The sequence below is a fragment of the Heptranchias perlo genome, chromosome 11 (genome assembly GCF_035084215.1).
Source record: "Heptranchias perlo isolate sHepPer1 chromosome 11, sHepPer1.hap1, whole genome shotgun sequence".
Lineage (NCBI taxonomy): Eukaryota > Metazoa > Chordata > Chondrichthyes > Hexanchiformes > Hexanchidae > Heptranchias > Heptranchias perlo.
In genome coordinates this window covers 6,313,077-6,329,519 of record NC_090335.1, presented here as the reverse complement: position 1 = coordinate 6,329,519, position 16,443 = coordinate 6,313,077, and the positions used below count along the sequence as shown (strand labels likewise).

The window sequence follows — 16,443 nt, the reverse complement described above, 5'->3', positions numbered from 1 at the left end:
TATTACCCTTGACCAGCATTTAAAAGGAAACAACAAAGGGAAGGGGGAGAGAAAAGCACACATGCACGCGTGTGTGCACACAATCGTATACACACGTACGCTCATGTACACGGGAAAAGAAATAGAATGACCTGTAAAATGCTTAAGTGGAAAATAACAGAAGTGATATTTGAGTGAGACAATTGGAGGCTTAATGAGAGAAATCTAAGATACGAGACACAAGCGTGTGTGAGTAGCTAAAGGGATAGGCAGGTGAAGGGGAAGCAGGAAAAACTGGCAAACTGGAGCAGGCTCCAGCGGCCCACGGTGTGGTAAAAGAATAAAGCAGGTCGACACCGAGGGTGCAGACAAGCCAGTATTGCACCCCAAGCACCACCTGGCTCACTGCCCCCCACCACCCATAACGCTGGCACACTCATCTCACACTGCTGGCACTTGGAGAGAAATGGGAGCTGTAATTAAAGTCTAAAGTTGCTTAATCAATACCCATCCATCTCTTGTTTGAAGATTCCCTACTGCTGATCTGTCAATCTGTTTGCTAACTTTTCTGCTCATTTCAATTGGGCAAGACGCCTCCTTGCATCTCTGAACTGTAAGCTTTTCTAGTCCAGCACCTTTAAATGTGGAATTGAATGGTACAGGTTTTGGTTGGTCAGCGCTGAATGGATGTTTGGGGGGGGGGTTGGGGAACTACACCAATTGCCTGTGGGTTGGTGGGGGGGGTGAAATTAGATGGGTGTTTCCTAGGGCCGATTCAGTACTGTGGCAGGGGTGAAAACCTGATTGGACGGATTCAAACATGTGGTTGTGGGAAGGATGGGCACAGATTTGGGAGGTGACAACATGTTCAAGGACTTTGAAAAGGAAAGGGAAGTTGGAGATGGGGGCGGTAGTTTGCAAGGACAGAGGGGTCAAGGGTGGGTTTTTTGAGGAGGGGAGTGATGACCAGGAAGATGACCCTGAGATGAGAGGAACAAAGGGACCTTGGAGTGCATGTCCACAGATTCCTGAAGGTAGCAGGACAGGTAGATAAGGTGGTTAAAAAGACATTCGGGGTACTTTCCTTTATTAGCCGAGGCATAGAATATAAGAGCAGGGACCTTATGCTAGAATTGTATAAAACACTAGTTAGGCCACAGCTTGAGTACTGCGTACAGTTCTGGTCACCACATTACAGGAAAGATGTGATTGCACTAGAGAGAGTCCAGAAGAGATTTATGAGGATGTTGCCAGGGCTGGAAAATTTTAGCTATGAGGAAAGATTGGATAGGCTGGGTTTTCTTTGGAACAAAGGAGGCTGAGGGGAGGTTTAATTGAGGTTTTTAAAATTATGACAGGACCAGATAGAGTGGAAAGGGAGGATCTATTTCCCTTAGCAGAGGGGCCAGTGACCAGGGGGCATAGATTTAAAGTAATTGGTAGAAGGATTAGGGGGGAGCTGAGGAGAAATTTTTTCACCCAGAGGGTGGTGGGAGTCTGGAACTCACTGCCTGAAAGGGTGGTAGAGGCAGAAACCCTCAACTCATTTAAAAAGTACCTGGATGTGTACTTGAAGTGCCGAAACCTACAGGTCTACGGACCAAGTGTTGGAAAGTGGGATTAAGCTGGATAGCTCTTTTTCAGCCGGCAGACACGATGGGCCAAATGGCCTCCTTCTGTGTCTTAACTTTCTAACTTTCTATGATACTAGTGGCCTGTCACACAGTAATACTGGCAGAGGTCTGTAAACTGGCTATCAATCCCGGGAACAACGACACAGCAGAAATTCAAACTTGTATTGCCCGATTTTCGGGTGTAAAACAAGGGAAAGCTTATCAAAATGGAGCTGGAATCTCCCGTCTCCAGTCTGCACCAGGACGCCATATTGGATTGGGTGACTGAAACGGGCGCTGGGCTGATTGTTTATGCAAATCCAGGCCCTACCCTGGTTCTGGGATCCCAATTGCAAAATTGAAGTTGAAATGGGTGGGACTTGCGCCACACAAGCTCCACCCATTTGTACCGGGGTCTTAAGTAGCCTTACCAGTGTTCCTTAACGAAACCCCCAGAGGCCGCTGTAAAAAGTTCTAACAACGCTGTACGTTTTTGTATTTTGTGGGGGCCGGACAGATCAGGACATGCTCCGCAAAAGCAACAAGGCAGTGTGGCCCGGTGCTGACTTGTTGCCCATTTCCAGCCCATTTCCAGCCCAAGTCCAACTTCCAGCCCAGGATGCTGTTACAAACAGAGAGAAAATCAAGGGTACGTGCCCTTCACGAGAGAGTAAATCCACACAAACCGTCTGGCTCCCAATAATCAAACATTTGTGTTCACATCAGTGCTCCTGACACAGAGAGCAGGTAATGTTAAGCAGGTCAGTAAATGTTGAAGATTTAGTTCTGACAGTGGAATTTGTAATACTGAGTTGAGTTCTCTTTCTCCGGACAGTGAAATTCTGGAACAACGCAGTATGCAAATGCTTAATAGTTAAATTATTGTAAAATAGAAGGTAAATGCACCCAATCCACTGCCCCCCATGAGGAGCCTCGCTCTAGGAGTGTGGGTTAGAGACAGGGCTACAACACTGTGACACCAATTCTCCAACCCGTGCTCCCGTGTGCGAGGCTCTCCCCCCCGCCCCCACGCCAGGAGCAATGCATCGTTGAGTTAACCGTTGTAAAGTGTAGTATCTACACAGGGTGTTACCTTCTGAAACATGTCATCACGTCAAATGCTGTTTATTGACAGGAAAATTTCTTCTGATGCTGCAGTCCATTAAAAGAGCTTTCCCATTAGATTCCAACAATCCATGGCTTCATGAATGTATGATTAGATTCTCAAAGTGTGGTAAGTACTAAAAAAAACTTTTTACAAAATGTCAAAATTTCTGCCAACTTGTATCCTGCTTAAACCTTACTCTGAAATAATTGCACTTGCTTTTCTTTTGCACTAATGTTTTATTTATAATTATTATGAACATAAATGTACAAAGGTCTGGCTTCATCTGTAACTGAAGTTTGTACCTAGAGGGTTTTGAATCATTTGAATGCGAGCAGAGTTTTATGACATCAAACTGGTTTCAACCTCCATCACAAGTGGCCAAATAAGAAGATAAATGTGTTGTCAAATTCGATCAAAGGAGCTGCTATCAACAGGCAGTGCCCTAGTGTAAGGGAACATACAATTATCCACCAGGGTAAGACTGTAGTCAACAAGTGGGCATGTATCCCCCATCACTCTGCGTACATTCAATCTGGTTTCTAACCTTCCTCCATCAATGAGACTACCCTGGCCAAAGGCATCAGTGATATTCTTTGTGACTGATAGAAGCATGTTTCCTCTACTTGTCCTCCTCTCCATGGCTTTCAACACAGTGACCACTCCATTCTCCTCCCCGCCCTATGGTCTATCTCCCTGGCACCACCCACTCATGGTTCCATTGGTCCCTGTTCCAACTATCTTGTAATGGCTTTTCCTCCAGTACGCGTACTGCCACCTCTGGCATGCCCCAAACTCCATTTTTGGCCCCTCCTATTCTTCATCCATATGGTGCCTCTCAGTCACTTTATCAGTAAACGTGGCCTCGGCCTATAACATCCAACATTGATCCCAACCATTTACCCTCCACACGAGCAAATAGTTCTAATCACATTGACACACCCTGTACCCATATCCCTTCATTCCCTTGTCCTGCATCCACCTATCCAATCTAATCTTGAATGTTGACATAGTTTCTGCCTGAACCACTAACCCTGGAGGTGAATTCCACAGCCTCACAATTCTGTGTGAAGAAGTTTTTCCTGCCCTCTGTTCTAAATCTCTTACATTTTATCTTATATCTATGGCCCCTCTTTCTAGACCCCTCATCTACAAGAAACAGTCTGCTTCTATCTACCCTGTCCCATCATTTCATAATTTTAAATACTTCTTTCATATTGCCCCGTAATCTGCATTGTTCTAACGAAAATAGACTCAATTTTCAAATCTTTCGTATTTGTGTTTCCTCATACCAGGCAGCATGCTAGTAAATCTGCATTGAAGCCTCAATATCCTTCCTATAGTGTGTAGTCTAATACTGTACAATGCAGGCAGCCTCTACAAAGGTTTACCCAGCTCAGGGCGCTGAAATGGAGCCTTTGCCAGTAATCGTTCTTCTGTCAACTACCTGTCTATGGGGAAGATTTCCTCCACTCAGAGATTTCTGCTCCTCTTGCATATCCCCAATTTCCTTCGCCCCACCATTGGCGGCCGTGCCTTCAGCTGCCTAGGCCCTAAGCTCTGGAATTCCCTCCCTAAACCTCTCCGTCTCTCTACCTTTCTCTCTTCCTTTAAGATGCTCCTTAAAACCTACCTCTTTGACTAGGCTTTTGGTCACCTGTCCTAATATGTGGTTCGGTATCAAATTTTGTCTGATAATCGCTCCTTTGAAGCAACTTGGGATATTTTACTACATTAAAGGCGCTATTGATGCTATTCCTGGTTACAGGGTGTTCAGACGAGATAGAGAGGGTATAAAAAGGATGGGAGGTGGCAATATTGGTTAAAGAAACAATTACAGCCATGAGGAAGGATGATATTTTAGAAAGATCATCAAATGAGGTCATATGGGTTGAGCTTAAGAACAAAAAAGAAGCAATCACACTGCTGTGAGTATACTATAGACCCCAGATGTAACATATGTACCCGTGCTAGTTACAAATAGACTGTACTGTAGACCCCCCAAACAGTCAGAGGGAGATAGAAGAGCAAATATGTAGGCAAATTTCTGAGAAGTGCAAAAACAATAGGGCAGTAATAGGGGCTTTCAACTACCCTAATATTAACTGGGATAGAATCAGTGTAAAAGGTACAGAGGGCACAGAATTCTTGAAATGCATTCAGGAGAACTTTTTTAGCCAGTATGTAGCAAGCCCAATGAGAGGGGGGGCAGTTCTGGACTTAGTTTTAGGGAACGAAGCTGGACAGGTGGAAAGAGTATCAGTGGGAGAGCATTTTGCTGATAGTGATCAGAATTCAGTTAGATTTAGCGTAGTTATGAAAAGGACAGAGATAGAACAGGAGTAAAAGTTCTCAGTTGGGGAAAGGCCAATTTTACTAAGCTGAGAAGTGATTTAGCAAAAGTAAAGTGAACTGAAACAGCTACTTGAAAGTAAATCAGTGTCAGAGCAGTGGGAGGCATTCAAGGAGGAGATAGTGAGGGTTCAGAGCAAATATGTTCCCACAAAGAAAAAGGCACTCCCAAAGCTAGAGCCCCCAGATGTCAAGGAGCAATCAGGGTAGGATAAGGCAAAAAAGGGAAGCTTACGTCAGATATTGAGAGCTCAATACTGCAGAAAGCCTATAGGAGTATAGAAAGTGCAGGGGTGAAATTAAAAAAGAAATTAGGAAAGCAAAGAGAGGGCATGAAAGAATATAGGCATGAAAAACCAAAGATGTTTTATAGATACATAAAGAGCAAGAAGATAAGGAAGGAAGGAAGGAAAGAATAGGGCCTATTAGAGACCAAAAAGGTAACCTATGTCTGGAGGCGGAAGATATGGGTATGGTTCTTAATGAGTACTTTGCGTCTGCCTTCACAAAAGGGGGGGCCGATGCGGAGATTGTAGTTGAGGAGGAATGTGAAATATTGAATGGGATAAACATAGTGAGGTAGTAAATATTAAGGGGATTAGCATCTTTGAAAGTAGATAAATCGCCTGGCCTGGATGAAGTGTATCCCAGGCTGTTTTTAAAAAAAAAAGGCAAGGGAAGAAATAGCGGAGGCTCTGACCATCATTTTCCAATCCTTTCTGGCTACAGGCGTGGTACTGGAGGACTGCTAATGTTGTACCATTGTTTAAAAAGGATGAAAGGGATAGACAGAGTAATTATAGGCCAGTGGTAGCCTAACCTCAGTGGTAGGCAAATTATTGGAAACAATTCTGAGGGATAGTATTAATCGTCATTTAGAAAGGCACGGATTAATCAAGGACAGTCAGCATGGATTTGTTAAGGAAAGGTCGAGCCTGACTAACTTGATTGAATTTTTTGAGGCGGTAACAAGGAGGGTCGATGAGGGAGCGCATTTGATGTAGTCTACATGGATATTAACAAGGCTTTCGACAAGGTCCCACATGGCAGACTGGTCAGAAAAGTAAAAGCCCAAGGAATCTAAGGGAAAGTGGTAAGTTGGATCCAAAATTGGGTCAGTGACGGGAAGGAAAGAGTAACAGTCGACGGGTGTTTTTGTGACTGGAAGGCTGTTTCCAGTGGGGTTCCACAGGGCTCAGTACCAGGCCCCTTGCTTTATATGATATATATCACTGATTTAGACTTAAATGTAGGGGGCATGATTAAGAAGTTTGTAGATGACACAAAAATTGGCCGTGTAGTTGATAGTGAGGAGGAAAGCTGTAGACTGCAGTAAGATATCAATGGCCTGGTCAGGTAGGCAGAAAAGTGGCAAATGGAATTCAATCCAGAGAAGTGTGAGGTGATGCATTTGGGGAGAACAAACAAGGCAAGGGAGTACACAATAAATGGGAGGAAACAGAGTTGTAGAGGAACAGAGGGACCTTGGAGTGCATGTCCACAGATCCCTGAAGGTAGCAGGACAGGTAGATAAGGTGGTTAAAAAGGCATTGGGATATTTTCCTTTATAGCCGAGGCATAGAATATAAGAGCAGGGAGGTTATGCTAGAACTGTATAAAACACTAGTTAGGCCACAGCTTGAGTACTGCGTACATTTCTGGTCACCACATTACAGGAAAGATGCGATTGCACTAGAGAGGGCACAGAGGAGATTTATGAGGATGTTGCCAGGACTGGAGAATTTTAACTATGAGGAACGATTAGATAGGCTAGGTTTTCTTTGGAACAGAGGCGGCTGGGGTGTGATTAAATTGAGGTATATAAAATTATGAGGGGCCTAGTTAGAGTGGATAGGAAGGACCTATTTCTCTTAGGATGAGGGGTCACTAAGCAGGGGGCATAGATTTAAAGTGAGTGGTAGAAGGATTAGTGGGGAGCTGAAGAAAAATTTTTTCACCCAGAGTGTGGCATGGGTCTGGAATTCACTGCCTGGAAGGGTGGTAGAGGCAGAAACCCTCATCGCATTTAAAAGGTGCTTGGATATGCACTTGAAGTGCCGTAACCTACAAGGCTACAGACCAAGTGCTGGAAAGTGGAAAGTGGGACTAGGCTGGATAGCTCTTTTCCGGCCGGCACAGACGCAATGGGCCGAATGGCCTCCTCCTGTGCCGTAAATTTCTATGATTCTATATAAATGCAAGTTCTTGTTGTTGTCCACTATTTATAGCGAAATCGTAAACTTGTGTATGAAGAACGTTTTTTGTAATTCTCCTAGAAATAGCAAACAGAAGAAACCGTCTCCCTTCCCCCACTCCTTTCCCTGACTTTCCTGAGTGTTAATCTGCTGCTTGTTGCCCTCTAATTACGTTTTCTTGTTTCATATTCCACATCATAGGAATGTACAAGCTCAAAAAAGACCATTTGCAGCCCACCTAACTGACCCAGGATGCAGGGTTCGCTACCTCTGTCCCCCAGTTGATTTTGACACCCATACCTGTCAAACTCCCTCTTAAAATTCCTGATCATATCAGCCTCCCTTTCCATTTCCATTCCAAACATTTCCCATCCTTTGTGTGAAGTAGTTCTATCCGATCTGCCCATTCACCTTCCCTCTTCTGAGCTTCACCCTAAGCCCCTCTTGGAGCCATATTAAACAGTTTCTCGGGGGGCAGCCTTTCAAAATATGGTTGGGAGCATTTTAATAGACAGATTTCCTGAATAAAGCTTCTTTTTTTTTTGCAGTATCTGATCATAGTAATCTCCCTGAAATAGTTAACAAAGTACTGAAACAAGAGATGCACAAGCTTTTTGCTAAAAAGGACTTGAAGACCTTCAATGAAGAGTTCCTCAACAGAAATGCTACCTCCATTCAGCATCTCCTTTCAGGTTGGTTCCTATTTGGTGTTTTTCATCTCTCTACGCTACTAAAAGTGGGAGTGGGATGGTGGTGTCTGTCTGCCCACTAATGCCTGACAATCTCCTCACACGCTACAGAAATCTCCTCCCTTCATCAAGTAGTGAGTGCCAATTAAGACTGGTAGTCAGTCTGGCTTGGAATCAGACTAGTGAATGGTGCTATTGGTCACACATAACATCACCTCCTCTACCAGCAGAGGGTAATACACTTTACAGTCATGTTAAAGGTGATTTTGGGCATGCAGACATCACTGACCAACCTCATTGTGAGTGCTTAACATGAGAGATTTGACAACTGATACCTGCTTGCTTCACCAGAGAAGCCACGTCACAAGGAGCTAAATGGCCTCGGAAGCAGAGTCAGGCATATACCCTGAGACGATAAATTCAGCATCAGCTTAAAATGTTTAACACAGAAAATTGGAACTGTCAAAATAAGCTGGTACTAATCCTTGATGGACCAGCACAAGAAGCTTTCTGCATTACTATAGACCGATGTTACAGTCAAATGTGCTGCAGCTTAGAGAAGCACAGAAGGAGGCCATTCGGCCCATTGTGTCTGTGCCAGCTCGTGGAAAGAGCTATCCAATTAGTCCCACTCTCCCTGCTTTTTCCCCATTGCCCCTATAGTGTGGTGCCCAGAATTGGACACAATACTCCAGCTGAGGCCTAACCAATGATTTCTAAATTTTGCATAACTTCCTTGCTTTTGTACTCTATGCCTCTGTTTATAAAACCAAGGATCCTGTATGCTTTTTTAACAGCCTTAGCAACTTGTCCTGCCACCTTCAAAGATTTGTGTATGGTGCAGGTTTCCAGGGACAAAAGCACTTGACTAGAACCCTGTGGCTCAATCCATCACCTTCTAATGGCAGATTCAAAGTGACATTGTCAGAAACTTGAGAGCAAGTTGCCTTCTTGGTCTGGGAATAATGGATGGCACGAGGGACCAAGTTTTAGAGGAGGTTGGAGGGAAAGCATGTATCCACACCTAACATTTGAGTCAGGTTTAATGCTGTTTTTTCAGTGTGAAAGGCACTGAGAGTGATTGTGAGCATCTTGCATTATTCACAAAAGAAGAATTCTGTGAAGAAAGCTAGAGCATCACAAAACCGTGTTCCTGGGGGAAGGAACAGAATAGCTTTTGTCGTGACCATTTAGTTATGCTAAAATATCAGGTCCCCGTAATAAGGTAGTGCCGTGTGTAGTGCTAATTTCTCCATCTTGAAAGGGGCTCTTTTCTCTGGAACTGAGAAGACTTAAGAGGTGACCTGCTAGAGGTCTTTAACATCATGAAAGGGTTCGATAGGGTAGATGAAGAGAAGATGTTTGCATTTGTTGGGGAGACCAGAACTAGGAAATTAAATTTGTCTCCAGGGATTTTGAGGCCAATTATAGTTCCATCCCAGCTGTGATTGGATCACTCCACATAGTCCAAATCCAAACCAAATTTTTCTGGTAAATCCACAACTCTTTAGGCTGTTGGTTACTCAGAGACGTTGTTATATCGTTATACATTCATTTCTTTCATAACCCAACAGTAACACATATCCATCTGAGCCAAGAGCATCGTGGACTCCCAGTGAAATGCGGATGTCCCTATGCTCTTCTGTCAGTTTGCACATTCAGTTAATTGTCTCACCCTCATGTAACAATGCAAGATGCTTCCATTCCTATATAAGATTTAAGATATTAGGATCTTAGAGTATGTTTTGTGTCCAAACCTGAACACCTCATGGGAAGATATAATTACTGTGATATGTAACCCTTGGCTAGCTCTTTCTATTTGGGTTTTTTTATGGTGAATTTTGTGCTCAAAGTGAGCAGTGTTAGTGCTGGGAAGTGATGCATTATCAAGCACTGCAAAGTCAGAGGCGGAGTAAAATTTGATTTACTCTGCCCCACTAATATGCCTACAAGCACCTTTCTGCAATTTTAATTTCCCACAAGTGCCCCTGTGGGCCCTTGGAGTGAGATTGTTTGTCAGTGCCAATTCAGAGCTGTGGGTTAATGCCCACCAGGAATTGGGTATAAACCAGCCAAACTCAGTTCATTTGGCGCTCTTGCAGCAGAGACAGGAGGTTTTCATCCCATGGGTCTAGGCTGAATTCAAGCTCAGGTTCCAGAAGTGAAAGGCCTGTATACCAATCACCCATTCCCCACAGAGTTTATTTTCTTGAGATTTGCAAAGTACCAGTTGGTTTGATTTTCTCTGTTGATGAGTTGGATTGTTGCTCAATGTGTGAATGCTTTTGTGTCTGTCACCCTTTGGTGTAGTATGCATTATCATTCTGGTGTGACTGTTTGTAGAATTGAAGTGGAGATGCCGGTGATGGACTGGGGTTGACAATTGTAAACAATTTTACAACACCAAGTTATAGTCCAACAAATTTATTTTAAATTCCACAAGCTTTCGGAGGCTTCCTCCTTCCTCAGGTGAATAGTGTGGAAAATCAGTTCATTTTCCACACTATTCATCTGAGGAAGGAGGAAGCCTCCGAAAGCTTGTGGAATTTAAAATAAATTTGTTGGACTATAACTTGGTGTTGTAAAATTGTTTACAATTGTAGAATTGAAGGCTTTCTTCTGACGTCACTTCATCACCCACTAATTTCACTATTGTACGAATTGCACTCCATCATCTTTTTTGTCAGCTGTGGCTCAGTGGGTAGCACTCTCTCTCCTCTGAGTCAAAAGGTTGTAGGTTCAAGTCCCACTCCACAGACTTGAGCACACATTCTAGGCTGACACTCCAGTACTGTTGGAGGTGCCATCTTCCGGATGAGATGTTAAACCGAGGCCCCGCCTGCCCTGATGTAGAAGATCCCATGGCACTATTTCGAAGAAGAGCAGGGAGAAGTTCTCCCCGGTGTTCTGGCCAATATTTAATCCTCAAATAACATTACTAAAAACAGATTATCTGGTCATTATCTCATTGCTGTTTGTGGGACTTTGCTGTGCGCAAATTGGCTGCCGCATTTCCTACATTACAACAGTAACGACAATTCAAAAGTACTTCATTGGCTGTAAAGCGCTTTGGGATATCCTGAGGTCGTGAAAGGCGCTATAGAAATATATTTCTTTTTTATGTCTGAGAAGTCAGTTGGTATGTGTAACGTCAAGTGAAAGCGCAAAGTTTTTTTTTAATGATCCTTTCTACACTCACTGACAAGTCAACGTGGTTCAAGATCAACAAGATGAATCATTCCGTCGCTCTTGAAAAAATTTTGATCATCAGGAGAGTTCTCCTTAACATTTACCCTGCTCATTGTATGCACAATGATGCCTAAAGTACAGCAAGACGATCCTAGTAATCTACTAATGGTTGCCAAGGTTTCTCAGAGACTTGGTCTAGACCTCAAAGTACGAGTAATTTCTCCAGCACAACTGCTACCCAGGGTATTTTTACCTAGAATTTAAATGAGGCAGGGACTTCTCGAGCTAAAATTTTGTAATTAATTTCTAAGCTGCACCCAGCAGGACAGTAACCAATTACGATTGGATTCACATTTAACAACCCCTCAGTATAATACTAACACAAAGAAGGACGCGCCCAAAGATATGGAAGTGTGCACTCGCTGTGGCAGTGTTTCACTTGCCGTCATCCATGTCATGTGCATACATACAGCTTGAATCTAGAAGTGTGTGTTCTCTTCGAGCAACCTTGCTGGTGAGGAGCGGACCTACCTTGTGGGTATGTGGCTTAGCCCTGCAGAGATGCAAAATATCCTGAGTAGCAGTTCCAATAGTTGCTCCTTAGCCTTGTCTCATTCTCACTGATTCTTTTCATAATCCAGAGATGAGGCATGAATCTGGTTTGGATAGGTGTTAGTGGATTAAAAAATTAGCCATGGAGGTAACTGGCCCAAATATGTTTGACTGTCCAGCTGAATAAAATGCTGGACCTGCAGATACCTGCTGGCATCTATTTGTAAGGTCAAAGATGATGGTAATTACTGGAAAAGCTGGCCCAGTCTTCCCATTGACCAAAGGTGGAACAGAAAGTGAGCTTGGATGGGGGGGGAGGTGAAGGACCGGTCTAGAGTGACGGTCTGGTGGATTAAAATGCCTCTTTTAAAGAAGGATGCCATTGGGGTTCTTTTATTACAAAGTCCTCTCTTCCCCCTCCCCACATAGACAATTTAATGTAATACCAGATAAAAGATGACTAAAGTCTCCTCCATTCTAATAGTCTCTCTGCCTCCTCTTCCCCCTTCCATTTTTGGCTCCCCTTGTAACAAGCAGCCTCCCCTGTTGTGTGATAGGAGTTAAATCAGGAAACAGCTCAGTCCGTGTATGAATATCAATAGCCATTATTTCATGGGAAAAATAACCTGAGACACTTCCTTTAAGAAACGTATGCTGCATTCTTTCCCCATGCCTTTATGTAAAGCCTTGTTCTGGGGCATGATAATTTTTCCCTAATTATCTGTAGTAAGTTTCTCTTTCTCTCACCAGAGGAATAAGCCGTTAGCAGTCTACTGTTGGAACACAGTTCAAGGCCCCTACTGCTGTCTTTGGAGGGAGCTGTTTCCTTCAGAGTTTATCAAGCACAAGTTTATTTTTGGATAAATGCAAGTTCTTTCTAATTCCAAAACAACCCACTCCAACATCAGCTGACTTAGCAGAATGCCCTGGTCTCCCGGAAGGAAGCTCTTTTTTTATGTTTTTACTTTCATTTTTCCAGTGCCTTTTTTAGTGCTTTTGTTCTGCTTTTCTTTCTCAGTTTTTTAATTCAGACTTTTTTAGGAATCAATATCAGAACACATAGGGAGTATTTAGGTACAAACAAATATAGACAATTATCATCTGCAAAACACTGAAAAGTAATGAGTTCAGCAGAAGAAGACAAAAAAGCACGGTCATGAAAAGGGGCTCTTAGAGTATAAACCTTCATCACACAGTGCACAGGCTATGGAGAACTGTCAGTATAGAGTGGAAACTAATAATGAGGATTATATTTCATGGCTGAAAGGATACAAGATACATGCGAAGGAGATCAGCAGGCCCTGTACCGTTGCCAACTTTAATGACCAATTCTCCCCCCCTACTTATCCTCTGGAAAGGAGTCTGGGAAAAGGGAAATGCCATCCTCCCCAAGACAGTGCTGGTAAACAGACTCAAAAACCAAGCATTTTGGTTGGTATTAAAACGTTCCAAGCTCCAAGTACACAGCAGTTTTGTGACAGTAGGAACCATGATGAGCTGTATCAACAAGCAGTTGTAAATCATTCAGATAGGGGCACTGGTGCAAGTCAAATTTTGCAGGTTTGTGAGCTCATTAATTAGCAAGAGGTCAAAACAAAGCGGCAGAGGTCTCTGACATAAATGGTATCTCCATCAGAGGCTGCAATTTTATATCTTCGACAAATGGGCTACCAAGAGAAAGCTCACGGCTACATTCCAGAATTACCTTTAAGGAGCTGTACTCTGGATTACATGATATCAGGGCGACAGCCCTAGATTATCTGTCACTCCCTGGTGGGTGACCTTTCTGTATGCCTTTCTATTTCCCCTTATAGCATGGATCTGTCATAAGGTTTAGATGGAGCAAAAAGATGGCCATTCTCATTAAGCCCCCTCCCCCCAGAACTTCTGCTCTGATCTTCAGATCTTGAATATCAACCTGACAAGCTTGGCGTGTTCTTCACTCTTTGTCTCTGGCCTGGAGTTTTCTCCCGACAGGCTCAGAAAGAGTATTAACGGTTCATTTCATGTTCAAAGATTCTTGATTTGAATGAAGCAGTCTATATGTTTATTTTTCTATGCATAGAGAGAAACTGTTCCCATTGGAAGGGTCAAGAACCAGAGGACAAAGATTTAAGTTGATTGGCAAAAGAACCAAAGTTGATAGGAAGAAAAACTTTTTTACATAGGGAGTGGTTAGGATCTGGAATGCACTGCCTGAGGGGGTGGTGGAGGCAGATTCAATCATGGCCTTCAAAAGGGAACTGGATTAGTACTTGAAAGGAAAAGAATTGCAGGGCTACGGGGATAGGGCGGGGGAGTGGACTAGCTGGATTGCTCTTGTATAGAGCCGGCACAGTCTCGATGGGCCAAATGGCCTCCCTCCATGCTGTAACCTTTCTATGATTCTATGATCCTTGATAGGTAGAACATTCTGTTTCAGATGAACATTTAGAAAGGACTCCAGAATCTTGAGTCCCAGAGGTCGGTTGTGACAACATTACTAACCTCTAGGAAAGCCTTGACTTTGAAGATGTACAATGCCAAAAGGCAATAAGTCCACCAGTGTCACACTCATAACTTTACTATACCAGGCTATGATGAACCAGCAATCTTAACCCATCTCCACATGCTGCTGGATCAGACACTGGGTCTGCTATCACTTCATGTTGCTGCTTATTGCAGATTAACAGTGTGGTTTACAAAAGATGGTTGGAATGTGTGAGTTTAGTTCCCAGATTATTCCTACATGGGACGTGAATCTGTGTTAGATAGGCTAAGGTTGTTTCTGGATTTCTCGTGCCTCAGGAAATCAAAATGCCAAAGTTTTATCTGTCTCTCTAAGTTTCTTCTATTGCAAAGAAGTCTCACTGAGTTGGGCACAGAATATTCAGTCTGCATGCATAAGGTGATGAGTCTAAACAATTTGCTTCCTTTGAAAGCAAAACTTTAAACTCAACTAAATAAAGGTTAGCAAATTGAATAATGCAGTGCATCTCCTTGTGTTATTCCCTGGTCGGGTGAGCTCACCTAGAGTAATTGAGAACTCATTGTACTCGTGTTGTGGCCACTTCTTGGGCCAATATGTAGGAATCCCCTTGAGCATAGGGCAGCAACTGTACATATTATACAGTGGCTCAAGATAACGTATTCTGATGCTGCTGCACTGACAATTTACATCAGTGGGAAAGAATTCAGAATTTTCAGTATTTCATTTTCTTTCCTTTCCGGATGAGGTGAGTTTGTGATTGCTAATAGTTTCCATTCCACGTCCTTCACCATGATGCACATGCAGCCTAGCACTGTGGGACATTGGGAATGGGGGAATACACAGGTTCAACTGGTATGCCCTTTAGGGAAGGAAACCTGCCATCCTTACCCGGTCTGGCCTATACGTGACTCCAGTCCCACATCAACGTAGTTGACTCTTAACTGCCCTCTGAAGTAGCCTAGCAAGCCACTCAGTTGTATCAAACTGCTACCACCTTCTCAGTTTTGAGATGCTCCACATCTCAAAACTGAGTGAAAAGGGCCGGGATCAGAGGAGAAGAGGAGTTGTAGGGCTGGAGGAGGTTGCAGAGATGGGGAATCACAGTGCTTCAAGTTAATTACTATATGCATGTATGAAAGAGGAGGTCTATCGAGAACAGGAGGTAGTACTTCTGTCCAAAAAGTCAAGAGGTAATTACCCAATCTTCAATCTGTAGAACCTGAACATACTCCTCAAAAAGGTCAAGATGGTGAACCTACAACTTATGCCTACTCTCCAAATCCCTGCAAATTGGCCTCGATGAGAATGTGGAAGATGTTTACTGATGCTTTGAGCAGAACCTTAGTTTACTACCTTGAGTTGACCTCTACTGAAAGGTTACAGATCACACGTTTGAGCAGTGAGGTTGTCCAGAATTAGACCTCATTGCAACTTTCACTAAAGTGGGCTACTCCAAATCAGTTTCGGGCCAAGGGTCACTTTGTTGGACATTTATGGAGAAACCACTTTGTTTTTTCAGCCATTTCCCTGTGATCCTCAGTTCTTTTTTTTAAAAAAAGTGCCTGGATGGGCAGTAGCAGCACTGATTCTGCTGAAAAAGGTATTGAAGTAATATCAATTACAGCTAATAGGAGATCTTGTAATGGGCTCAGAGAACGCCCCTATTATAGACTTTTAATATCTTGTGTTGTAACAGGACCTTTAATTGTCAGCATGGACTTTGACTTCAAACTTAAGTTCTCCCAAGTGCTGTTAGGTAGGGATTTCCAGGATTTTGACCCAGCGACAATGAAGGAATGGCAATATGTTTCCAAGTCGGGATGGTGTGTGACTTGGAGGGGAACGTGCAGGTGGTGTTGTTCCCATGTGCCTGCTGCCCTTGTCCTTCTAGGTGGTAGAGGTCGCGGGTTTGGGAGGTGCTGTCGAAGAAGCCTTGGTGAGTTGCTACAATGCATCCTGTGGCTGGTACACACTGCAGCCACGGTGCACCGGTGGTGAAGGGAGTGAATGTTTAGGGTGGTGGATTGGGTGCCAATCAAGCGGGCTACTTTGTCCTGGATGATGTCGAGCTTCTTGAGTGTTGTTGGAGCTGCACTCATCCAGGCAAGTGGAGAGTATTCCATCACACTCCTGACTTGTGCCTTGTAGATGGTGGAAAGACTTTGGGGTGTCAGGAGGTGAGTCACTCGCCGCAGAATACCCAGCCTTTGACCTGCTCTTGTAGCCACAGAATTTATGTGGCTGGTCTTGTTAAGTTTCTGGTCAATGGTGACCCCCAGGATGTTGATGGTGGGGGATT

The 16,443-nt window shown here is 43.6% G+C and overlaps 1 protein-coding gene across 3 annotated transcripts in view; it reads left to right on the top strand.

Moving 5' to 3' along the window:
- The window catches only part of LOC137327070 (N-alpha-acetyltransferase 16, NatA auxiliary subunit-like), a 93,722-nt gene that overhangs the window by 68,730 nt on the left and 8,549 nt on the right, over positions 1-16,443 (top strand). For all 3 annotated transcript variants that reach the window (XM_067992480.1, XM_067992479.1, XM_067992481.1), the window contains 2 exons: positions 2,728-2,826; positions 7,793-7,936. In XM_067992480.1, the coding sequence (XP_067848581.1) occupies positions 2,728-2,826; positions 7,793-7,936 (243 nt within the window). The remainder of the gene's footprint in view (positions 1-2,727; positions 2,827-7,792; positions 7,937-16,443) is intronic.